The sequence below is a fragment of the Telmatherina bonti genome, assembly GCF_933228915.1.
Source record: "Telmatherina bonti genome assembly, chromosome: 22".
NCBI classification, from domain to species: Eukaryota; Metazoa; Chordata; class Actinopteri; order Atheriniformes; family Telmatherinidae; genus Telmatherina; species Telmatherina bonti.
The window spans coordinates 23,294,660-23,315,314 of record NC_136631.1 but is presented as its reverse complement, the minus strand read 5'-3'; the positions used below and the strand labels follow the sequence as shown (position 1 = coordinate 23,315,314).

The window sequence follows — 20,655 nt, the reverse complement described above, 5'->3', positions numbered from 1 at the left end:
CATATTGATAGGAGAAATAGAAAGAACAAAGGATGAAAAGTAAGGGGGATGAAGAGTCAAGGAAAAAGAGGAAAATGGAAACATGGCTGCCAGGGAGATGCTCAATAAAAAATGAATACAATAACCTTTTCACTGGAGGTGTTTATCTGCTCCTGTTCTTACCCCCTCACTCTTTCTGCTGACGTGGAATTTGCAACGGAAATAAAACTGTTTTAAGGCTCACGCTTTTTTAATTGAAACAAGATTTTAGTTACACGTAGGAAGGAAAACAGATATGAAGAGAAGAGCTTGTAAGAGCAGATGTGTATCATTTAACGAGATGGGGGTAATGGAATTGTTAAACAAACCTGTTATCTGTTGCTCGCAGACACACAAGAGTGCAGCTTCAACACACATTACTGGCCTTTTATCAACAAAAGCGTAAAACACTGCTGACCATTGCACCTGTATACAAAGAACAAAGTAGGCATGCATGATTAATCTTGCATATCTCTGGCTTTATTACACATGCAGTGATTAAAAGTACTGCAGCGAGTTTAGATGGGCTGTTACTGCATTGTATATTATATCAAATATATATACAGAGAACAGAAGGGAAAATAGACAGAAAAAAGTAAGGAGACAAAGATACACAATGTATAAAACAACTCAATCCAACCACAGATTCTAGACCATCTGCTACAGCTGTAGAGAAAAGAAAAAAGTACATTCGACAGCCCTCGCAGGAAGACAAAGTTAACAACTGACAGAAGCACCAGAGATGAACAGATTAAAAAGAAACCATAGACTGTACAAAAAGAGATAGACGGAGCCTCCGTGACGTCACCCACAGGTTTCTGAAGAGCTGAATTGAAGCTTGGTGGGAGGTTCCTACCATCGACATCTTGGCAGCGTTATGTGCGTCGTCTCGCCCGGAAAATACAAAATATGGGCAAAGAGGTGGAGCTGAGAGGGCAGCCTTGAGCGTCATGGTGGATGAATGACATCGAGCGAACTCCGAGCTTTCTGCAGCTAAAAGCTAACCAAGCTAACTCAGAGCTAACATTAGCTAACCAATTAACGGAGGTAAGCGGGCTAAAGCTAAGTTACGTTGCTAACCGTCTTAAAACCGCGGTTGTTCTACATTCTCCTGACTTGAAGCCAGAGATTGGTAACTGTCAATCAAAAGGACACGCCCCTAAATATGCCGAACTTCGAGATTAAATTACTTTTAAATGGGCGAGTTAGAAAAAAAATTCACCACCCCCCACAGTTGTCATGAAGGTAAACCTGACCTATAAACCAAAAATGGATTTTTGAACCAGGCTGTAAACATGTTTATTTCTGCCGTGAAGTTGGCCTTTTTAACATGGGAGTCTATGGGGATTTGCTCTGTTTTGCAGCTAGCCCCTAGTGGATGAAGGGGGAACTGCAGTTTTATGCACTTCCGCATAGGCTTCACTTTTTACCACCGGAGGTTGCCGCTTGATTTCAACTAATACCAGATACACACAAAGAAAAAAATAAGTGAAAAACCTTTAGGACCTTCACAGTGACTGTGTGAGCATGCAGACTGCACGGAGTAAAAAATGTTCGGAGATGAAGGATCATGTAAAGGTGACCCCATCTACATAAAGGTCAGAGGCAGGCCAGGGACACCCCGAGACCAGGATGATCGACAGCCACCCCAGAGCACGTACCCCAGCCACTCCACTACCAAGTCAACCCTTCATCCACCCAGGAGGTAGCAGAGGGAGACCCCAGCCAGACCCCCCCGCAGCCAGGGGGCACAGGCTCTTGCACCGGCAGGGTAACACCAGCAAACGCCAACTCCGTCAGGCACCGGAGCTTGCACAATTGCTTTTAATATTACTAAAACTCAGCATGGAGCTAAATGTAGCTGAAGTTGTTTTATTAGGCTGCAGCCAACTGAAGAAAACGTCAAGCTAAAACAGGGCAGTTTATGACCACAGCAACATCAAATTAAAACTGGTTTCTAGACACCAAAATACTTTAATTTATTTTCAAAATCAAAAGTAAAATAATATATTCTGCCCGTTTTGATTCCAATCATACATTTAAGAAAAAAAAAAAAAGTTCTGATTTTACAGTGTACTTACAAGGAACCCCAGGTCCAGGTATGGGAATACTCCAGTTGAGGAGCCACAGATTATACCGAATGATATTCACACGTTTTTTTTTTTTTCCTGATATAACAGACATGAAAATGGTTCAGAGAGTGAAGCAATTCCAATCCCCTAACACCCAGCAGGCTGAGGGTCAATTTATCATCTCAGTGAGTCAGAGATTCTCTTCAGGTGACTCGCTTAGATGAAGGACCTCAACCGCTTGAAAGGTTTTAAATAGATGGCATTTCTGCTCAAATGACTTGGATCCTTATCTGTATGTATGAACAGCTTTTCTACAGCACTGAAAAGTACATACAGTATGTCTACTGTTTGCTTTTTCTGCCTTGTTTTTTTTATATTTTAAAATACAAGCATTGGCTGTTTCATGTCACAAATGACAGTGAAGATTTCAACGGATTATATTTGATTCAAAATTTTAGATTACTTAGAGCAGCAGTAGGAAAATAAATGTATCTCTGATGAGTAAGTTGCACTGTCACAAAGTGGTGAGGATCAGCTGAGACCTCAGACCCAACAGGGTAGGGCTGATGTTACTGCCATTCTGTGACTTGGTAACACAAGCAATTGAAAGAACATCAGCCAATAAATTAGCCATGACTTTCACCTAGCATGGAGCAGAGGCAGCAACAAATGGTTACACATAACGCCGCTGTTCGCTATTCTCTCTGTATTTCTTTCCCGTCCAAGCAAGCAAGCACACAAGAGCATGTCAGAGTATTTCTGGAAGCAAGAAGGTGCATGCCCGGAAACTGTTTTTACTTTTCATTTGCTCCAATCAGCTGGAAGAACAGCCCCTCTCCATCACCACCTGACCTTGACGCTGTGAACCATTAAAACCACCTTCACACACACACAAATCCATCTGTGTGCAGAGATTTACATACGTCAAAGCCAGACACATGTATCTGATCTGAACAAAGATGTGTGATGCTATACCAGGCGATGAAATGTGCTTGTGCCATCTCATGCGTCATGGATAGTAAGAAAAGGAAGCCTCAACCAGAAAGTGACAGGCGATCACAGATAAAGGAGGAAGCTAAGACAGTGACATAGACCGAGATACTGTAGGAAACAGCTGAGACCAACTGACAGGATTGCTCAAACCACAGTGATGTCACAACTGAAGACCAACTTAGGACAAGCTCCTCGTCAAGCACCACAAAGAAGCGTTTCCTCTTAAAATGTCGCATCTGGAAGGGCTGACACAGAAAACATTTGCCAAGGCAGCAAAAGAAGCAGAAGGAGAAAGGAAAGCAAAACATGAAAGTGAAATTTCCTAAAAGATGTGCCTGCAAATTTTGCCCTTCTTTACATGCTCCATTTCTCCAAAGCTTCTGGGCTGCTTTTATTTCCAGTGTTTGTTGTTTTCCTTCGGCCTTATGTCTTTTCTTTATGAGAGCACAAAAGAAAGCTAGTAGACTGGACTAACATGCTATAAGAATGGCAGGCTAATGGACATGAAAGTTTGCTCCTTACCTTGTACACCTGCCCGTAGGTGCCATTCCCAACCAGCTCAACCAGCTCAAAGATGCCAGCTGGATCCTGCAAATGCAATGAAAAAAAAGAAAACAATGAAATGATTAGGATTCAGACAGACTAATCCTTATGTAGCTCTGCAATTACAGGAAGCTTTGCTAAGAGTTTGTGATCAAATTCTAGGAATACGATTAGCATTCAGCTAAAATAAGACCATCTGCTATTACCAATTAGCATGTATTAGCAGAATAGAAAACTAACACTTGCTAAACATCACTGACATGGTCAGCGTAATCAGGGGAATATGCTGAGTTTGGATGCAGTGTAACTAGCGGCTAAGCTAGTAGCAATTTCAGACATTGGGTTTCAAAACGGTGTTTGGTGTATAAAAGCCATTGAAGAAAGCAAGTAAATCACTTGACGAATACAAACCAATCATATGACACATCTTGCCTCCTGTTTTTGTTTCCTAAAGCCAATCATCTGCTTTTCGAAAGCTAAACTTCGGGAAGTAGGCACTCGTGTTCTTGGAGTGTTTAGGCACCAGCTATACACGAGGTTTTTGTGCCATTTAGCACTAAAGCAGCTGTTATTGTTTTCTTACAATTCCTTTGCTTAGGGACCTTATCTTGCTCACCCAAAATAACTGGACCTTGGTTAAGTCAGCAGCAAGCCTTGGACTATCTCCTAGCTCTCCAAGTGTCATACACTGCTCTGAAATGCAGTGTTGGATTGTTTTAGGATTCTTTCCAGACTAGCTAATAATTCAAGCCTGCTGTCGCTAGGTTGCCAACACAGAACTGGAAGCACCTCGAACTGGGGATAAAACCCACTGACCCCCACAAACTCACACACCTCCCTCTCCCTCTTTGCCGCACGTTGCTACGGCATTCCAACAATAGCTGGTATTTACCCTCTCCTTCCTTCTCTCTTCCATCCACATCCTCTCAGCTCCACCAGCTTCTGTTTTCCAAGCAGGCAAAGTCCATCTATGTCTCTCTCACTCCCTCTTTTATCTACACAACCCTCTTTCATTCCTGACAGTAACCAGGACAAGTTCCTCTTGCCAACACTCTCCTCATACCAGTGGAGAATGACTCCTAGGAACACTCTCAGGACCTTTTGCTAGTTTCTACAATGTCTCTTCATGTCCTTACAATTAAACTCTGTAGGCTAAATGTTGCATTTATTTTGTACCATTTTTGTCCTTGACTTTAAGTCACACGACTTGTATGAAAGGCAAATGTTCAACGTCTTTATGGGTTATATTTAAAAAAAACAAAAAACAAAACTGGAATAGCTAAAAGAAATGCATGCACAAAGAAGGTAGGACATTTATACTTTTTTTTTTTTTTTTTAATTATGCACACTAAAAATATTCAGTGACCAGTACAGCTATCCTCTCATTTCATAATTTACCATCCATCAGTTGGCAGAGATGTGTTGTCTTTACAATCTTTCATCTCGTGTCAAAAGAAGTCTGAATCCCTTCACTGGATTAAAAAGAAATATGGTTTTTGGATTCATGTGATGGATTATTGTCCTGCAAGTAAATATTTGCATATTCTTAAACCACCACTCAAAGAAGGTATCTTTCAGAAAATGTGCATAAGTGTGATAATACCAACCCATACCAGTCATCCTCTACTTCACTGGTGCCCGATTTGCTATCCAGTCTCATCCATCAATATAACTCACAATTTATTAGTCCATAAAAAATTCATAGTCTCTTTTGAAGTATTTCTTTTTGGCCTCATCTTGATAATAATAATTGTGAATCTTATTTAGAGATTGTTGTTTTTCAGTTTTACTCATCTGGAAAACTTCAAGTAAATGCAAGTTCCGTAAATATAAGGGTACTGAATATCTTAATTGTCTTGGGCCTTTATATTTATTTGTGATGCTCTTAAATTAAGAGCTTTCGCGAATCCTGAGGTCTTTTGGTACATGACTAAAACCCGTGGTAAAGCCCCTTTCTATCACGACGGCCCTCATCTGTGGAAGAGCCTGCCAAGAATTCTAGGGCTACAGTGAACAGGATTTTTTTTTTTTTTTTTTTAACATTTTACTTACATTATTTATGTGGGTTTTTCTTTTTTTGTTAATGTAGCTTAGCCAAACACCAGTTTGATCAATTCCTGAACTTCTATAGATGTAGAATTTATTTGTTCTTATCCTTTTGAGATTCATCTGATCTTTATGGTATTACTTGTCAAGTCCAGTTATCTCTACGTGGACGGTGTGTGTTTCTTTCTATGATCTGAAGTATGCTTGTGTGTGAGTGTAAACACTTTAGTTTTTAACACGTTAAATCTGTGTTTTAATTCTGTGTAACACTAAAAGTTGCTTTTATGTGTAAAAAAGGGCTCAAAAAGTACAATTTGATTTGATTTGATTTAAAGGATGAATGGGTTGAATGGGCTTTTAGTGTTTTCTTTAACTGGTTTCTTAACACTTTGCATTGTGTGTGTGTGTGATTGAATCACCACTGATTAGTTACTCCATGATATTTTCTGCATTTTAGGAATGTTAAGTAGGCCAGAAAAGTATTTTACCACTTCTTGTTTGTTTTTTTTTGTTTTTTTTTATAAACTTCTTTTGGTGCATTTTGCATGAGCTAAGGAAGCTGTTTAATTATTGAGGATTATTTAGTTTTCAACTGGAAAATCTACATAGTAATAAGGTCAGATTATGCAACTGCTTAATAACTGTGTGTGCTGGGACAAGTCAAAAAACTTGTGAATTATTTAATTGCTGACTCGTTGAAACAAACAACATTGTTGCATAGAGCTAAACTGAAACAAATGAAAAAAAAAAAAACCTTTTAATAACTTTTTTCCGTTTTCAAAAGCCACCCATGCATCTCTTTCAATCTCTTCTCAAGCTTTACCACCTCCCTCTCTAGTTTCATATTCACACAGATGTTTTTGCATCAGCTGCTTCCTCCTTCTTACTTTCTGCACTCCACTTTCATGTCTGGTCTGTGTGTTTATAGTCAAAATGGCAGCCAACTTTTACAGCATTAAGTAGTCATTGTGCTGCCATAGTACACACTTAGGGAAATATTATAAAGTATTATAAAAGTGTGGTCAAATGCCTTGAAATAGTGGAACAGAAGTTTAGAGTATGTTTACTGTGTTTTTATGTGCTTGTTTATATTGTCATAAGGAATATTTCTGAGCTTTGGCTCTTTCCCCCCTCATTTTCTAGTTTCTCTCACCCCATCCCCACCTCCCTCTGTTTGTCTCTCTTGCTCTGTCTCTAGATGTTTGTTTCTGTTGGTCTCAGCAGACCTGTCAACCTGTCAGCTGTTTCTGAAGACAGGGCCTAGCGCTTTTCTTTTTCTCTCCTTCCTTTCCTTGTCATTTTTTCCCCCCAACCCTCTTATTCTGTTGTGTTTTTGCAGATGCCAACCCACATGCACTTCCCCTCACATCCAACACACACACATAAACACACATCAACAAACTTTCTCTCACTCTCAAGTACATCTTCCCGCTGTCTCGCTCTCTCACACATTTATAGCCACACACATGCATGCTCACACACTCTGCGAAGAGCACACTCCTACACAGGAGCTAGTGTTCAAATGTTCTAAGGAGTGTATGTCTAACTAAACACGTGTGTGAAAGATAAAGTGGGATGTGGACCCGTGGCAGACAGCAAGCTGTGACCGTTTGCCTCGATACCACGGCTTCCACTGAGCCAGGTAGTTTGTTTTTCTCGCCCGTCGTTTGCTTCCTCTCCAAGTGAGTGTGTATGTGGATTTGGCAGCCGTGTGAATTAATTCTCCGAGTTCTGACAGCAGTTCCCAAGACGTAACTGAGGGTGCACTTCTTGTTCCCTTCATACACAAGAGAAACACAGAGAGAAAAGAAAGAGAAAGAGTGTGGCACATATATAAGAAAGATATATCTGTTCATGTAAATGCATACAGGAACTTCAAGCAGCGAAAGACACATGTTGGCGCACATGGCCCGCTCTTACATCCACTTCACACAGAATGAGCGCTTCAGATAAAGAATCAGAGAACTTTTGTGTTCCAGTTTAAGCATGTCCTTAGGCTGGCTGATAAAAATATAGTGCAGAATCATTCATATTTTATAGGCCACTTGCAGAATGGGCTCGCAGCATGTGCCAGCCTTTGTCAGTGCATTTACATGAGTGTGTGCGTGTGTGTGAGTGCACGTTTGTGTCCGTGGTTTAAAGTTCCCAATGACTGCAGCAGTTTTGTCCCTTCCCTTCCTTCCTCTCTCTCTCTCTCTCTCTTTTGTATTCCTGCTGAGCTTTTGCAAGGGTCACATGACTGCCACAGGACCTCACTGGTGGCCAGTGAATCACTGTGCATTGTCCATATAGAGAAGCAGTCAGCCATCAGAGTTATTGCTCCTTGTTATACCTGATGAAAATAAAAAGAATGATTTTCATCAAATTTCAGATATCATGTGAGAATGCAGACACATGACTTCTCCAAAATGTCAAGGGGAGGTTTGCTGTAAATCTGATGACAAAGAGGTTTTTTTTTTATTTATTTTTTTTTATTTTTGTGCTTGAGTGACAAAGCTTTGTGGGAAACTTGACAGATAAGATTTTTCCTCACACAGAAAACAAACACAACTTCCTTCATTTTCTGAATAAACATTGCAACAGTTGATGCATAACTTTGACCGATCATAGATGACTAATTTCCATTTCATTTATTACCACAGTTTAAACAACAACATTACAAAAGGTGATTGTTGAGTATTGCCATGACCGTTTGACTTGTGAAAACTTATACGTGTTGAATTAATGAATTCCCTTTCTGCACGTAGGCCTGCAGGTTAGTTGTGGGTCATGCACAAAAGTAGAACATGTGCATGAAATGCAGCCCTCACTAATACACCTGGACTTGTGTGCAACTCCACACTAAGAAGATTAAATGAATAGCTAAAAGCTGTCTGTCCATTTTGCTTTTTGGCTTTTTGGACAGGACATCTGGGTTTTACTTACAAACAGGTTGCACTTGATTTCACTTTGGGCACTAACATGAGCACTGAGATGACTTCAGCATTGCATCCACTCTTCTCCAAACAGGGAATAGTGGTCCATGGGCGGCATAGGCCATCAATAATGGATTTTAGAGTGTAGAGCTGTGACTGTTGTGAAAGCCACTTTATAACATGTGAGGACTTTTATTGGCTGCATTTATTCTTTCATACTGCAAACTAAGCTCAGACCTACCCGTTACATTTTTTTTTTTTTTTTTTGTCTTGTCCAGCATTTAAGCAGGCAAAATTTATTTTCTGGATGGTGTGTTCTGCTGGGCAAGTTTACTTTGCCAAAGGAAGCGTCATAGATATAATGCTCCCCTTGATATTCAGGGTTTTAATCCGGACCGGAGAGGACAGAAGAGGGAATACATTGTAAGTACAACTGTAAGACCAATTAAGCAATGTTTCACTGAAAGGAGTGGCATCGGTGTGGCAGCTATTTTTAAATACCTGCTACCTTTTCCACAGAAATTCTTCATGCATCTCTTTTTAGCTTGGCAGCATCCACAGCTCCCGCATGCAAGACACACAAGGAAATGTTTTCCCCAATAAAATACCTGAACAACACGGTAAAAGGAAGTTATTGGAGGGAAATAAGTGGAGATATAAATGAAAAAAATAACAGCTTTAAATGAGGAACGGACTCACAAGACCTTTGAAGGTGTCCTGTGCTTTCAGACAATAAAATGTCCGCGGTAGATGCTTAAAAATCTTGTAAGTTAGGAGCTGGAGCTTTTATGAAACACACTTATTCATCCTGAAGCTAAATCAGTCACTTCAACTCTGCAACATGTTTTCAAAAACACTTTTGAACAATTTTTGCAGGCACTTTCTATCATCACCTTACCGTCCTATCTTCCAGAAAGCTGCAAATACAGCTGCCTAACAGGTCGAACGATAAACTGAACGCTACCGTCCCAGCACTAAATGGGAAACAAAGTTAGAAACCAGCTCATTTTATGCAGCTTTAAAATTCAAAATATGGATCAAAAGAGGGTGAATATCAGATTTACATTCTCCAGATGGTTCAAAGCCGGCTGCTATGTATTTAGTGGACAAAAATACTCAATTTCTTGACAGGTCCACAATTCAACTGTATAATTAAAGTTCCTGTTATCTTGTTTCCAATCTGGCATAGTGGAGTTATGTTGCTTTAAGAGTTCATTTCATATTTCTTGCAGGAAAATGGTCCCTGAAACTAGTATTCTTTAAACATATCTAAAAGATATGTTGTAAATTGTGTTTCTGTGTGTAAGACAAAAAAAACAAACAAAAAAAAAAAAAACAGGTGGGTTCAGTTGTCATCTGCAGAAAGTGATTTTAGAAAAGTGAGGTGGATTGAATTAGAGACCCTAAGAGGATGATAGAAGTCATGCTGGGACCGGGTCTGCCTCTTATAAAACCACTTACGCTTAACGACATGGCTCACCCTCGCTTGCTTTTACAAGGAGATGTGGCGGAGGCCTAATTCCCAGTACATCCCATCCAGACATGTACACTACATTAACAGTAGTCAACTCTTAATCACAGATTTACAGCCTGCTGAAGACGATACATGCTGCAGGGTGTACTCTGCAATGCTGAACAACCCATCCGCTTGGCGCCTCTCACCATCCGTCTCTGCCAACTTGTCATCTCACACCTCTCCCTGTCATCTCTTCACCCATCCATCCGTCCCCCTCATCATTCATCTTTTCTTCTCAATTTCTGACTGCCACTCTCTCCTTCTGTCATTGCCATCCATCTTCCTTAACATTCTGCGCTGTGTCATGTGATTCAAGCACAAAGGAGAGATTCAGCTCCCGCTATGGACTTGTTTACTTGCGCATGATTCTCTCAAGCGCTTCTGATCGAGCGCGAGTGTGTCTACTTGAAGACAGAGTAGAAGGAAGAGGGTGCATGCACATCCTCAGGTTCTATCCGAACCCTAAAAGCCTTTCAAACACATCGGACATTTGTGTTTTCTTTACTTATTTTGGCACACTGCGCTGCGTTCTTTGTGTTCAACACACCCAAAAAGTCATGCAAATCAAACACTGTGACTGGGACACGTCGAGCTAGTTGAGCAGTTCCCACAACAGACGTTCACCAAACATGCCCAACATCCTTACACACATTTGTACTCGCATAGCAGAGAATTAAACACTTAGCACAACTCCATCAGTGACTTCAGGGGGAAAAAAATAGGTCAACTAGAAGCAGGCAGGCAGAGTGGAAGAGAGGGTGGGAGGGAGAGGGTCATTTCTCAGCGACAAACTGCCATACAGTATATAGACTATTCATGAATAAGCTCTGTGTAAGCCTTGGGCGCTGTGCTGGCCCCGTTACTATGGCGTCCATGGTGAGGGCCGAGGAATGTGGCCTTACTGGGCAACAGGGAAAGAAAAGGGAGAGAGGAGGGAAGCTCAAGATCAGGGGTCTTTGCATTGGACTACTTTAGTCACTGGTCACATCTCCACCTTCAGCCTCTACCGTTTTTCTCCCCCTCTGTCCCTCCCTCCATCTCCCAACTCTAAATACTCTCTGAGCTGCATTCATCTTCTCATCTCCTGTTATTCTTCCTCCCTCTACCTCTCCCTGACCATGTCGGCCTTTCTTCATACTCACCTGCTCCTCTCTTTCATCTCAGACCTCACACCTGAGTCCCTGCGCAGCACACGGCTCTACCGCCAGTGCGTGTGTGTGTGTGTGTGTGTGTATGTGCAACGCTGTGGCTGAACTTCCTGCTGGTTTGCCATCTGTTGCTCTCATCAGCTGACTGGATGAGCCCGTGCTTCTCAATGCCTCTGACCTACGCATGCTCGCATGGCTTTACATAAAAACCACTGTCTGTATGAAAAACCGCAGCGTTTCGACCTTGTGCCTTTTTGGCTGTCATTGTGAGTCACACGGCGCGGTGGCTAAGTCTGGCCTTTCCCGCTCAAGCAAGACACGCTGCGTCTACACAGGTGCTGCCGGGGCTTGATGTGCAACAGCAGCAAATGTCGCAGAGAGCCAGCAGACGAGACCCACAGATAAAAGAAAAAAGACAAAACAAAAACAAAAAAAGCCGCAGGGTAAGTAAGACAGAGAAAAGTGCAGAGACAGCAAACATGAAAAACCACTTCCACTTCTCTCTCTTCACTGTACTTCCCACTCAGTTCTGTCTGTCTCTTTGTGCCTTTATGTGTATCAGACTGCATGATGTTCAGGCTGAAGAACACACACTTACAGACACAAAAGCACAATGCCCCATCATCGCCACTAATGTCAGTATTATAATTACCAACCCCCCCTCTTTACTGCGTCAGAGACAGCTGACCTACTTCCTGTCTAGCCAGTCCAGTTGTTGACTCTATGCTTATCTTTGACTGCGTGACTGTATTTTTTTTAATGTAGGGGTATTTATCTGTTATAAACAAACAGGACGGGGCTTGTTCAGGCACGTTTAGGAGTGATACTTGGATTCCTCAAAACTTTTCTGGTAACCTCTGGTTGCCCAACATCAGTCTGGGTCTATAAATATATCCATACCAAAGGAGAATATATTTAACCCCTTTCTTTGGGATTTTCATGACAGGTTAAGCACATCAGAGTGCACGCAACAGCTACCTTAAAAAGACTTATTGATGATTTACAGGAAAACCTTTCCAGATTTTTCTCTCTCTCTACGATCAAGCTGCAGGAAAAAAAAACATGCAAAAGGAAGACGTTTAGAGAAGTTGTCAAATCATCACTAAGGATGAGACTGCATTTGTGCATCCTTGTAGCTACCAGAAACAAGCACTTAGTGTCATACTTTGGAAAGAACAAGAGATGCATGACTACAAATACATGGATACCCCCCCCCCCCCCCCCCCCCCCCATCCTTCCTCATTATCCTTCATCCCTCCTATTTCTGTTTCACCCCATGCACATCCTTCTCCTCTTGTTTCACATTCTGTCTTACAAGTTCTCTAATAAACAGCTATAAACCGGCTACACGCAAGGCTCAAAGGAAGCAAACATCATTCTATGTATGAGCAGGCAGGGCAGGGAGGTAGACACACCGACATAATGCTAAGAGACAAGGCGGCTGGGAGAGAGACAGGGAGGTGCACTCAGTCAGGCAGACAGACAGTCAAGACAAGATGCTGGGGGGGGGGGGGGGGGGGGGGGGAGCAGGCGATGAAATTAACAGGAAAGGGAAGAAAGTACACACAGGTGGACGGATGAGCAGTTGAGGCTGACAGAGAAGCGGAGGCAAGCAAGCTTAATGGAGAAAAAGGAGCTAGCGCAGACAGAAGACAGAGTAAGCTTATAAAAATGGGCATATGGGCACAATCAAGCAGACAAGGAGCCTGGTGAATGCAGGCAGGCACACAACAACTGCATTGTGTGTGTGTGTGTGTGTGTGAGAAAGAGAGCGGAGGAGGTGTGGTTTTTGTTTCTCAAAGTAAAAGAACAGGTCTTAAGCTAAAAACCTTGTTCCCATGTGCAGCATCCTTTACTTGTATGCAGCTGACTGTAAGCTTGGGCAGACACCCACACACATTAGGAACACACAAAGACTCAGAATGACACACATAAAGCCCAGTGAGGTGGAAACAAGAGTATCCACGCATGAACACAAGAGAAGGAGGCTGGTTTGTATGTGTGACTGTGGTATGTTATTTTTTTTTCCTTTTCTTCTTATTTCCCCCCCTTCCTAGTACACAGCAGATGAACAAAAGAACTGGCTATTGCAGCATGCGAGGCTTCAGCTTGCAGTCAGAGTGGGTTTTACATTGACCACAGGTAGGTTGTTTCCATCACACACAATGAAGCTGAGCAAACTGCAGCAAAAGCAAGAGAGAGAAAAACTAGTTTGTTTCCTGTGTGTCGCAATCTGATATGCAGTAAGAGGTAGAAATAGCTTCACTTCACTTTGAATCAAGCCTGATGAGGCTGTAACAGACTGGCTCAGAGAATATAGATACACAAGCACCCCCATCCAGGTCAGCAAAAATCATAGCTACAACCTGAGATCAGCATCCTCCTCCTCCTCATCATCATCATTATCATCATCATCACCAAGCTTCCTACTACTGCCTACTACTGCCATGAATGAACACAGGGCTTCCAAGTCCACAAACCACCTGTCATGTTGGTTCACGTCTATATATATATATATATATATATATATATATGTCTATATATATATATATATATATATATATATATATATATATATATATATATATATATATATATATATATATATATATATATATATATATATATATATAATTTGCTCTATAATTTGACACATTGTGTCTCCCAAACATCCGCCTTTTGCAGCCCTCACTGCTTTCCGGTTGTTATTCAGGGAGCACCGTCAGGTGCACGAGAGGGAAGAACGCGCACACATCTGCTTATTAGATCTTTCAAAGAAATCGGCCCAGAAATCGTCTCACCCTCAAAGCTGATAGGTCGATTTCGTCCAGACTCCGCGCTGGAGACTCACTCGCCATTATGGAGGACACAAAAAGCAGTCGCCAGATATCCTGGAACGGCCTTTGCTGTCACGACCGACAGTGTGGTCTCCTCTGCTGCTCGCTCTCTCCTGTCGCCCCTCTTCCTCCTGCCAGTGATGTCTCAGCACAGAATTTAAAAAGGAAGGAAAAAAAAACACCACTAGTCCCCCTCTGGTCAGCAGCGTCGGGCCGGGAGCGCACGGCTAGAGCGCAAAGAAGTGCAGGATGGAGAGCAAGGGCGCCGTGCACATCAGCACTTTCTCGTCCATGTCTGCAGGCTGTAGAGTGTAGAGAGGAAGGTGAAGCTCTGCGGAGGATGGATTGCTTCTGTTGGTGTTGCTGCTGTCACAGGCAGTCGGTAAATATTCAGGGGGAGGGAGATGGGAGTGGAGCGCACGGCCGCCTCAGCAAACCACGCCTCCTGCTGGGCGTGGTTTGCTGAGGCTCCGGCGGCAAACTTTTTTTTTTTTTTTTTTCCCTCTTTTTTCCCCTCTTGAGCAAGGCTTGCGTGAGCAATAACCCTTATACATAACGACAGGTGTTGCCTTGTCTGAAATGTAATAAAAGTAGTTTTCACTTGTTTTTTTCTCGAATGGAAATAATCTTTGTCCTAAATCTGATTCATTTTGAGTTTGTTTGTTTAATTTCCAAGAATAAAAAGGATAATGGAGATATAAAAAAAACACATCTTGTCAGACATACTTGTCACACCACCAAACTAGTCTTCTATTTAGCCTTTTGGGAATAAAAATGAAAATGGTTGGAGGATAAAAGAACATTTTTATTGATACCTCAGAGACAACAATGAGTCCGGTGCCGAATATCAAGCCTCTGTTCAGAATGACCTTCCACTGATGAAATGGAATCACAGAGAATTATGAGATATGTATCTGCGTGTTCCTGGTGAAGATTATATGAAGATGGCACATTGTACAGATGGAAAAAATTTGTCTCACTTTTAAAAAATAAATGCTTTCAGAATGAACATGAATATTCCTTTGCTTTAAGTTTACATAAGTCTAAGTTTCTATCAAATCACAGTCAAATATTTGAGCATTATATCTGAAGAGGCCAACTTAGAAAAAAGTTAGAGGTTGTGGTACAGAGAGACCAGGTGAGGTCTCCAAATGACCATTTTACCACAGAATGGCCATCTGATCTGAGTGCTCCTGAATAGGTAACTTCAGGATTTATAAAGTTATTTTTTAAATTCACCTTTTTTTTCTTTTTTGACCAGGCTATTGAGGTATAAATGAACTCTGAACTGCAAATTGCATATCCAAAAGGGTTGGGTAAGAAAAACTTTGAGCCATAAAAGGCAACATGACCAAAACAAAACCACAGCTGAAGTACCAAGACTGGAACAAAACATTCCAAAAAGCAGTTTTTACCCAGCTTTCATAGGCAAAAAGTCCCAGTGACTCCTGATTGATCAAAAGGATGGTGCACAGGCTGCTTCTCTAAGTAGTAAGGGTCCATTAGGTGGATTAAGGGTACCAACATGGTTTCCGTAGTTTGGGGATAAGGTACTTGACCTACAATACAAATCTGATTTCAGTTTCTTAAAGATACTTTCTTTAAGCTGTGATTCAGAAGAAAGATTCCAAAGCCAATCCTCCACATTCAGCTGCTCAGCTGTGCAGCAGGTTCTTTAAAAAAAAAGACTAAACACTCATCAAACCCGTTGCTGGGCTCAATTTTTATTTAAAACCTAAAACACTTGTCTTAGTCGTTTTTGGCAAAGACCAAAATATGAATACGTCATAATGCTTGAGTTATTTCTAGTATTTGATAATAAACTGATGTGTTGGGAAATAATAATTTAACTGCATGAAAACTTTCACATGAACACCTGCGTGAGAATTACACTCATTAAAGTTCTGAGTTCTTATTTTTTTGCATGCTAAACACTAGAAAGTACAAAACATCAATTCTGACTAGGACATGTGTCATCTTGAAATGTGGTTGAAATGTTGTTTGTCTTGTTAAGAACAATTTTATGACAAACAGTCTTGTGGAAAAGAAAGTAAACCATATAATAAGCTCTTATGGTTCTGGATATCAATAATATTGATAATATGGTCCTCAGAGGGTTGTCCAGTTAAACAAATGCAATCAATTTAAAAAAAAAACGAAAAAAAAACAAAACTGAATGAACGTATGGAAAAACCGCAGACATCAGAAATAAAGATGGTGCACAACAGCCAGGTGCTGATGATCAACAATAGCAGAGCTTCAGGCAGATTCCTTGTTTCGAGCTTTCAGTTCTGTTTCAACACCCAAGAAAGTGTCACCAGTAAGCTTTTAAACTTCCTTTCCATCAGTGTGGGAAGACTTAAAAGGCCCTTTTTAACCCATTTGAAGTCGGTCACTCTGACGAAGGAAAAAAGGGGTTTGATTATTTACAAGCAGAAGACAATCCGAACAAATGTCAAGTTTCACAGGAGTGGACATCCCAGCACACGACCAGAACATGCGATGCTCCGCTGAACTGCAAAAACACAAGAGTTACATCTCAGACTCTGGAGGCTTTATTTAACATTTGAAAGATTAATGCTCATGATGGCACAAGTAGTGAAATTAGTGAACTGAAATGGCCTGTTTTAAAAGTTTCTTGGAGAATTTCTCTCCCCTCTAAAAACAGTAAGAAAGTACAGCTTAGGTTTGCAAATTTGCATCTAACCCATATTTACGCTTTTGGGGTTGTATTCTGTGACAAGACCAAAGTAAAGATATTTGGACTTAAACTGTAGTAAAAAGTTAGGTAAAAAAAAACAAATTATTGAGTTAAACAGGAACTCCAAAGTATTTTAGACTCAAATGTGAGCTAAAGTTTCTGACAGCTATAGAGCTTGGTTTTATTTTGTTATAAAGCTTTGAACATCTGATTCTAAGTCCTAGAAAGGGTGTTTTTGTTTTTGATTATATCCTGACATAAACCTAAGAAATGGATGTAGCTTTCCTTTTATCTCGTCTCAAACAGAAGGAAATGTCATCATGTGGCGAGTCATTATTATGACTTTGTTTTCGCCAAACTATCTAAAATGCAAGATCTTATTTTAATGTTTAAAAATTTTATATATTTTCTTAATTTAAAAATAAAAATTCTTTTAAATTCTTTCACCGAAACCGGATTATATGACTGTGCTAGAGTGAAATTCATGTGAGAGGTCATACATTTAATTCCCATGTAAAATGTAAAATATTGTATCTTTCCCAATTAAAGACAAGGTGATTTCACAGATAACAGAGAGGAATTTCTTTCTCTGTCCTTAAAAAGAAAAACTTTGGGTCGTTTCTGGAAACTTAACAGAACTTTAGGGGGAGGATAGATTTGAGTTAAACCGTTTTTTAAGTGCATGAGAAGTACATGCACAATATGTTTTCAATCATTTACAGTAACTATACCATGAGTCTAACTTTCCTAGGAAAGTTTTTTGACAGGCAGTTTGCATTTGACAAACACCTTAATCCCACATCCATCATTTGGTAAAGAATCTCTCCTGACAGCACATAGGAATCAGACTTGACGTATTGTGTGTTGGGTGCTGAAGAGCACAAAGACCTGCTGTCTTCAAGTCATAATTGAGCACCTTTCCAGTGAAGCAGGCTGAGCTGTACAATCACACGTGTAAAGTAACATTTTGAGGTGTGGTACAAATTTCTTAGGAGTTCTCTTACATGACTTCCCTGTGGGTTTTTTAACCTGAGAGCTGGCACTGAGAGGGCATTCCTTTATGACTCAACTTGTTAAAGGGTTCCATGGTAAAACATTTAGTTGGCTGCAAGATATCAATGAATTTCCCCTGAACAACATAATCACATTTAAATGGATTGTTTTCCGGGGAAGAAAGTGCGGCGTTGAAAAACAGACTACTATTCCTATACGGGCTTTGGATGCCATTTTCTCTTTTTCATAAAACCATAACTGTTGCATTTGTGTTTTTGCATTTGCATTTGTCAACACACTAAACTCATCAGTCGCAAAGGATAAGTAAATCTTTGATGCTAATGTTCTTTTCAATGTATCTTTTTTTTTTTTTTTTACTAAACTTAAAAAGATAAATTGCTGAACACCTAAATGTAGACAGATTGTTGTTGGCATATTTTCCTCGTCAAACAGGTAAAACAGGAAACTGTTAACCACACATACAAGCCAAATAAAGGTGGTAAAGTGAAACTCTAATTTATAAATGAAAATGTAAAAGCTTTAACCAGGTCACACAGGCTCATCATGCATTTTGAAACTTGGTTTAAAATATTCTGCACACAAGATGAACGAAACCAAAAAGTCAAAGATGATTTTACTGATTAGCCATTTTAAATGGGATTAGAAATACTTTCAACATTACAAAAAAAAGTTATTGCACATGCACAGACAGTGGTTCACAGAGTTACAAATAAAAAAAGAATGGTTATGAAAAAGAGTAAAGAAGTTAAATTACAAATTGTCATCCACCCCGTAGAACTACGGTATTAATTAAAATATACAATTGAAGTGTTAAGTGCTTCATAGTCCATACATAAAACACTGACAAAAACAGCAAAGGTAAACATCACAGACATTATCTACAACAATAAAAAAGGAAAAGCAAAAATAGTATGCCTTTAAAAAAGACAAAAATATTCTTTCTGCCTGTTATCACTCTAATTTACATTTCATGGTCCCCTTCTAGAAATGAATATCTCTTTATCTGATCACACAATATTCCATAACCCTCTGTTTTACTGTTTTCTTTGACACAAACACCAGGGATTTATATGTTGGGTGTGTGATTCTTTTGCAAATAAAATCTCTCCCAAAAGAAGTCAATTACTTTGGTGACTGACATGAACCAGTTAAGCAGGAGCATCTTCCAGGACAGATTTGACTGTTTCATAACCACTGTGCAGATATTTAACCATTTAGTCCCTGCAGGCTTTAATGGGCTTTTCTAAAGTAGAGATCTTCGAGTTTATCTTAAAACTAAATCGGTGACATATCCATGTGCATGCACATTCACTTAATGACTGAATCATACGCCTCAAGAGTGGAAACATAATTTCCTCAAACCGCCACAAACTGTAAATAATGAGAAATAGTTGTCGCTCAGAAAATAACTGCATTTAGAAGTTTCTTTTAAAATGATTTCATTTTTAAAAACTCTGGTTTTAAAACATACTTAACACAAAACGTTCGGTGTTCGTCTAAATACTTTTTGCAATGAGGAAATAAGGTGACTAAAAAACTTTCATTAGACTTAACAACACAAACTTTCCAGATCATCTTTCTTAACTGTCCAACTACTGTGTGCAGAGTGACATTTTAAGAAGCTAGCACCATCTGCTGAGCGAAGAGAAAATGACTCCTTCCAACGATTGTGTCGCCCCGCTGCTGCCGTCCACAATTAAAACAACAGTAAATAATAAAAGCCAACACGACCAAGTGTTCTGTCCTGGTTTAGTTGATTCACTTTGATTGCATCAGTACAGAATATCCTAATCTCATACTGGAAACAAATTAGAGACGAATGTCTCTGCAGCTTCTTTTTCCAAATAGAAAGTTGCATGTGGAGCGTGTATCACGGCAGCCGTGCTAAGATTTGTGCAACCAACCAATAAAACCATCTCTGTGCTTGTGCCACGCAGTCAAAAGTGGGTCAATTTTATGATTTCATTTTCTAAAAACGGAAAGATCTTCATGATACCACTGAGAGCACGCGCCCTAAAACTGAGGGAATTTGTCAAAAGCAGCGTATGTGCAGGCCCATATAGCACTGACATCCTACATCACAAGCTCAGTGGCATGCATTATCATCCATAATTCATCAGGGAGCAGTACATTTTTAAGCATCGTAAAAAGATCCACCTGTTTTCTCATCCTGGTCCCGTAAAATGCTTGGTGTTTTTCCACAGTTTAACATCCAGAGGTGCAACTGCTTCCCAAAACCCACAGTTCCCAGTTTTAATGTAGTCTCAAAACATTTACTTTAACTGTTTTTGATGTCCTTTGTTCTGCACAAAAAATGTTTTTCTTAACAAACAGGAACCTTTATGACTGAGTGTTTTCAGTACGAACCGATTTAATTGATTTGTCGATGCCCAGCTGTCATACGAGGCCCCAAACAACTGTCAATCTGACTCATCACTAGATTGTGTCAATCAAATGTGATTTCCCAAAGGCCATTCCAGTCTGGAGACTTCACGTAAGAAACGTACTCAAGTTCATATGTGAAAGCAAGAGGAGTTCGTGTTCTTTATGTCCAGATCTCCGTTGGGACCATGGCTTCCTTTGTTCCAACGGAAGGCATGAGGTTATGCTCAGACAGGAAGTCCAGAGGAAACTGGACGAGGAAGCCTCGGATTTTGCGCAGTTCCTCCTGAGCGCGGGCCAAGTCAGTCTGGGCCAAGCCTGGCTTGGACTGGTATTGCTCCAACTCTGCCATGTTTCTCACCAGGGATGAAGGCAGGCAACGGAACACCTGCAGAAAAACACACATTCATTTTTTATTCATCTGCTTTTGCCCCCATGTATGTGCTGAGATGTGTCATATAAAATCTTAC

At 40.4% G+C, this 20,655-nt stretch overlaps 2 protein-coding genes across 5 annotated transcripts in view; both read right to left on the bottom strand.

The window, feature by feature from the left end:
* tnika (TRAF2 and NCK interacting kinase a) overlaps positions 1-14,171 on the bottom strand; it is a 60,742-nt gene extending 46,571 nt beyond the window's left edge. For all 3 annotated transcript variants that reach the window (XM_079262650.1, XM_079262651.1, XM_079262649.1), the window contains exons 1-2: positions 14,053-14,171; positions 3,606-3,671 (exon numbers count right to left, since the gene is read on the bottom strand). In XM_079262650.1, the coding sequence (XP_079118776.1) occupies positions 3,606-3,671; positions 14,053-14,109 (123 nt within the window). In that variant the 5' untranslated portion in view covers positions 14,110-14,171. The remainder of the gene's footprint in view (positions 1-3,605; positions 3,672-14,052) is intronic.
* A 4,265-nt stretch (positions 14,172-18,436) lies between these two features.
* pld1a (phospholipase D1a) overlaps positions 18,437-20,655 on the bottom strand; it is a 32,204-nt gene continuing 29,985 nt past the window's right edge. For both annotated transcript variants that reach the window (XM_079262586.1, XM_079262587.1), the window contains exon 26: positions 18,437-20,573. In XM_079262586.1, the coding sequence (XP_079118712.1) occupies positions 20,349-20,573 (225 nt within the window). In that variant the 3' untranslated portion in view covers positions 18,437-20,348. The remainder of the gene's footprint in view (positions 20,574-20,655) is intronic.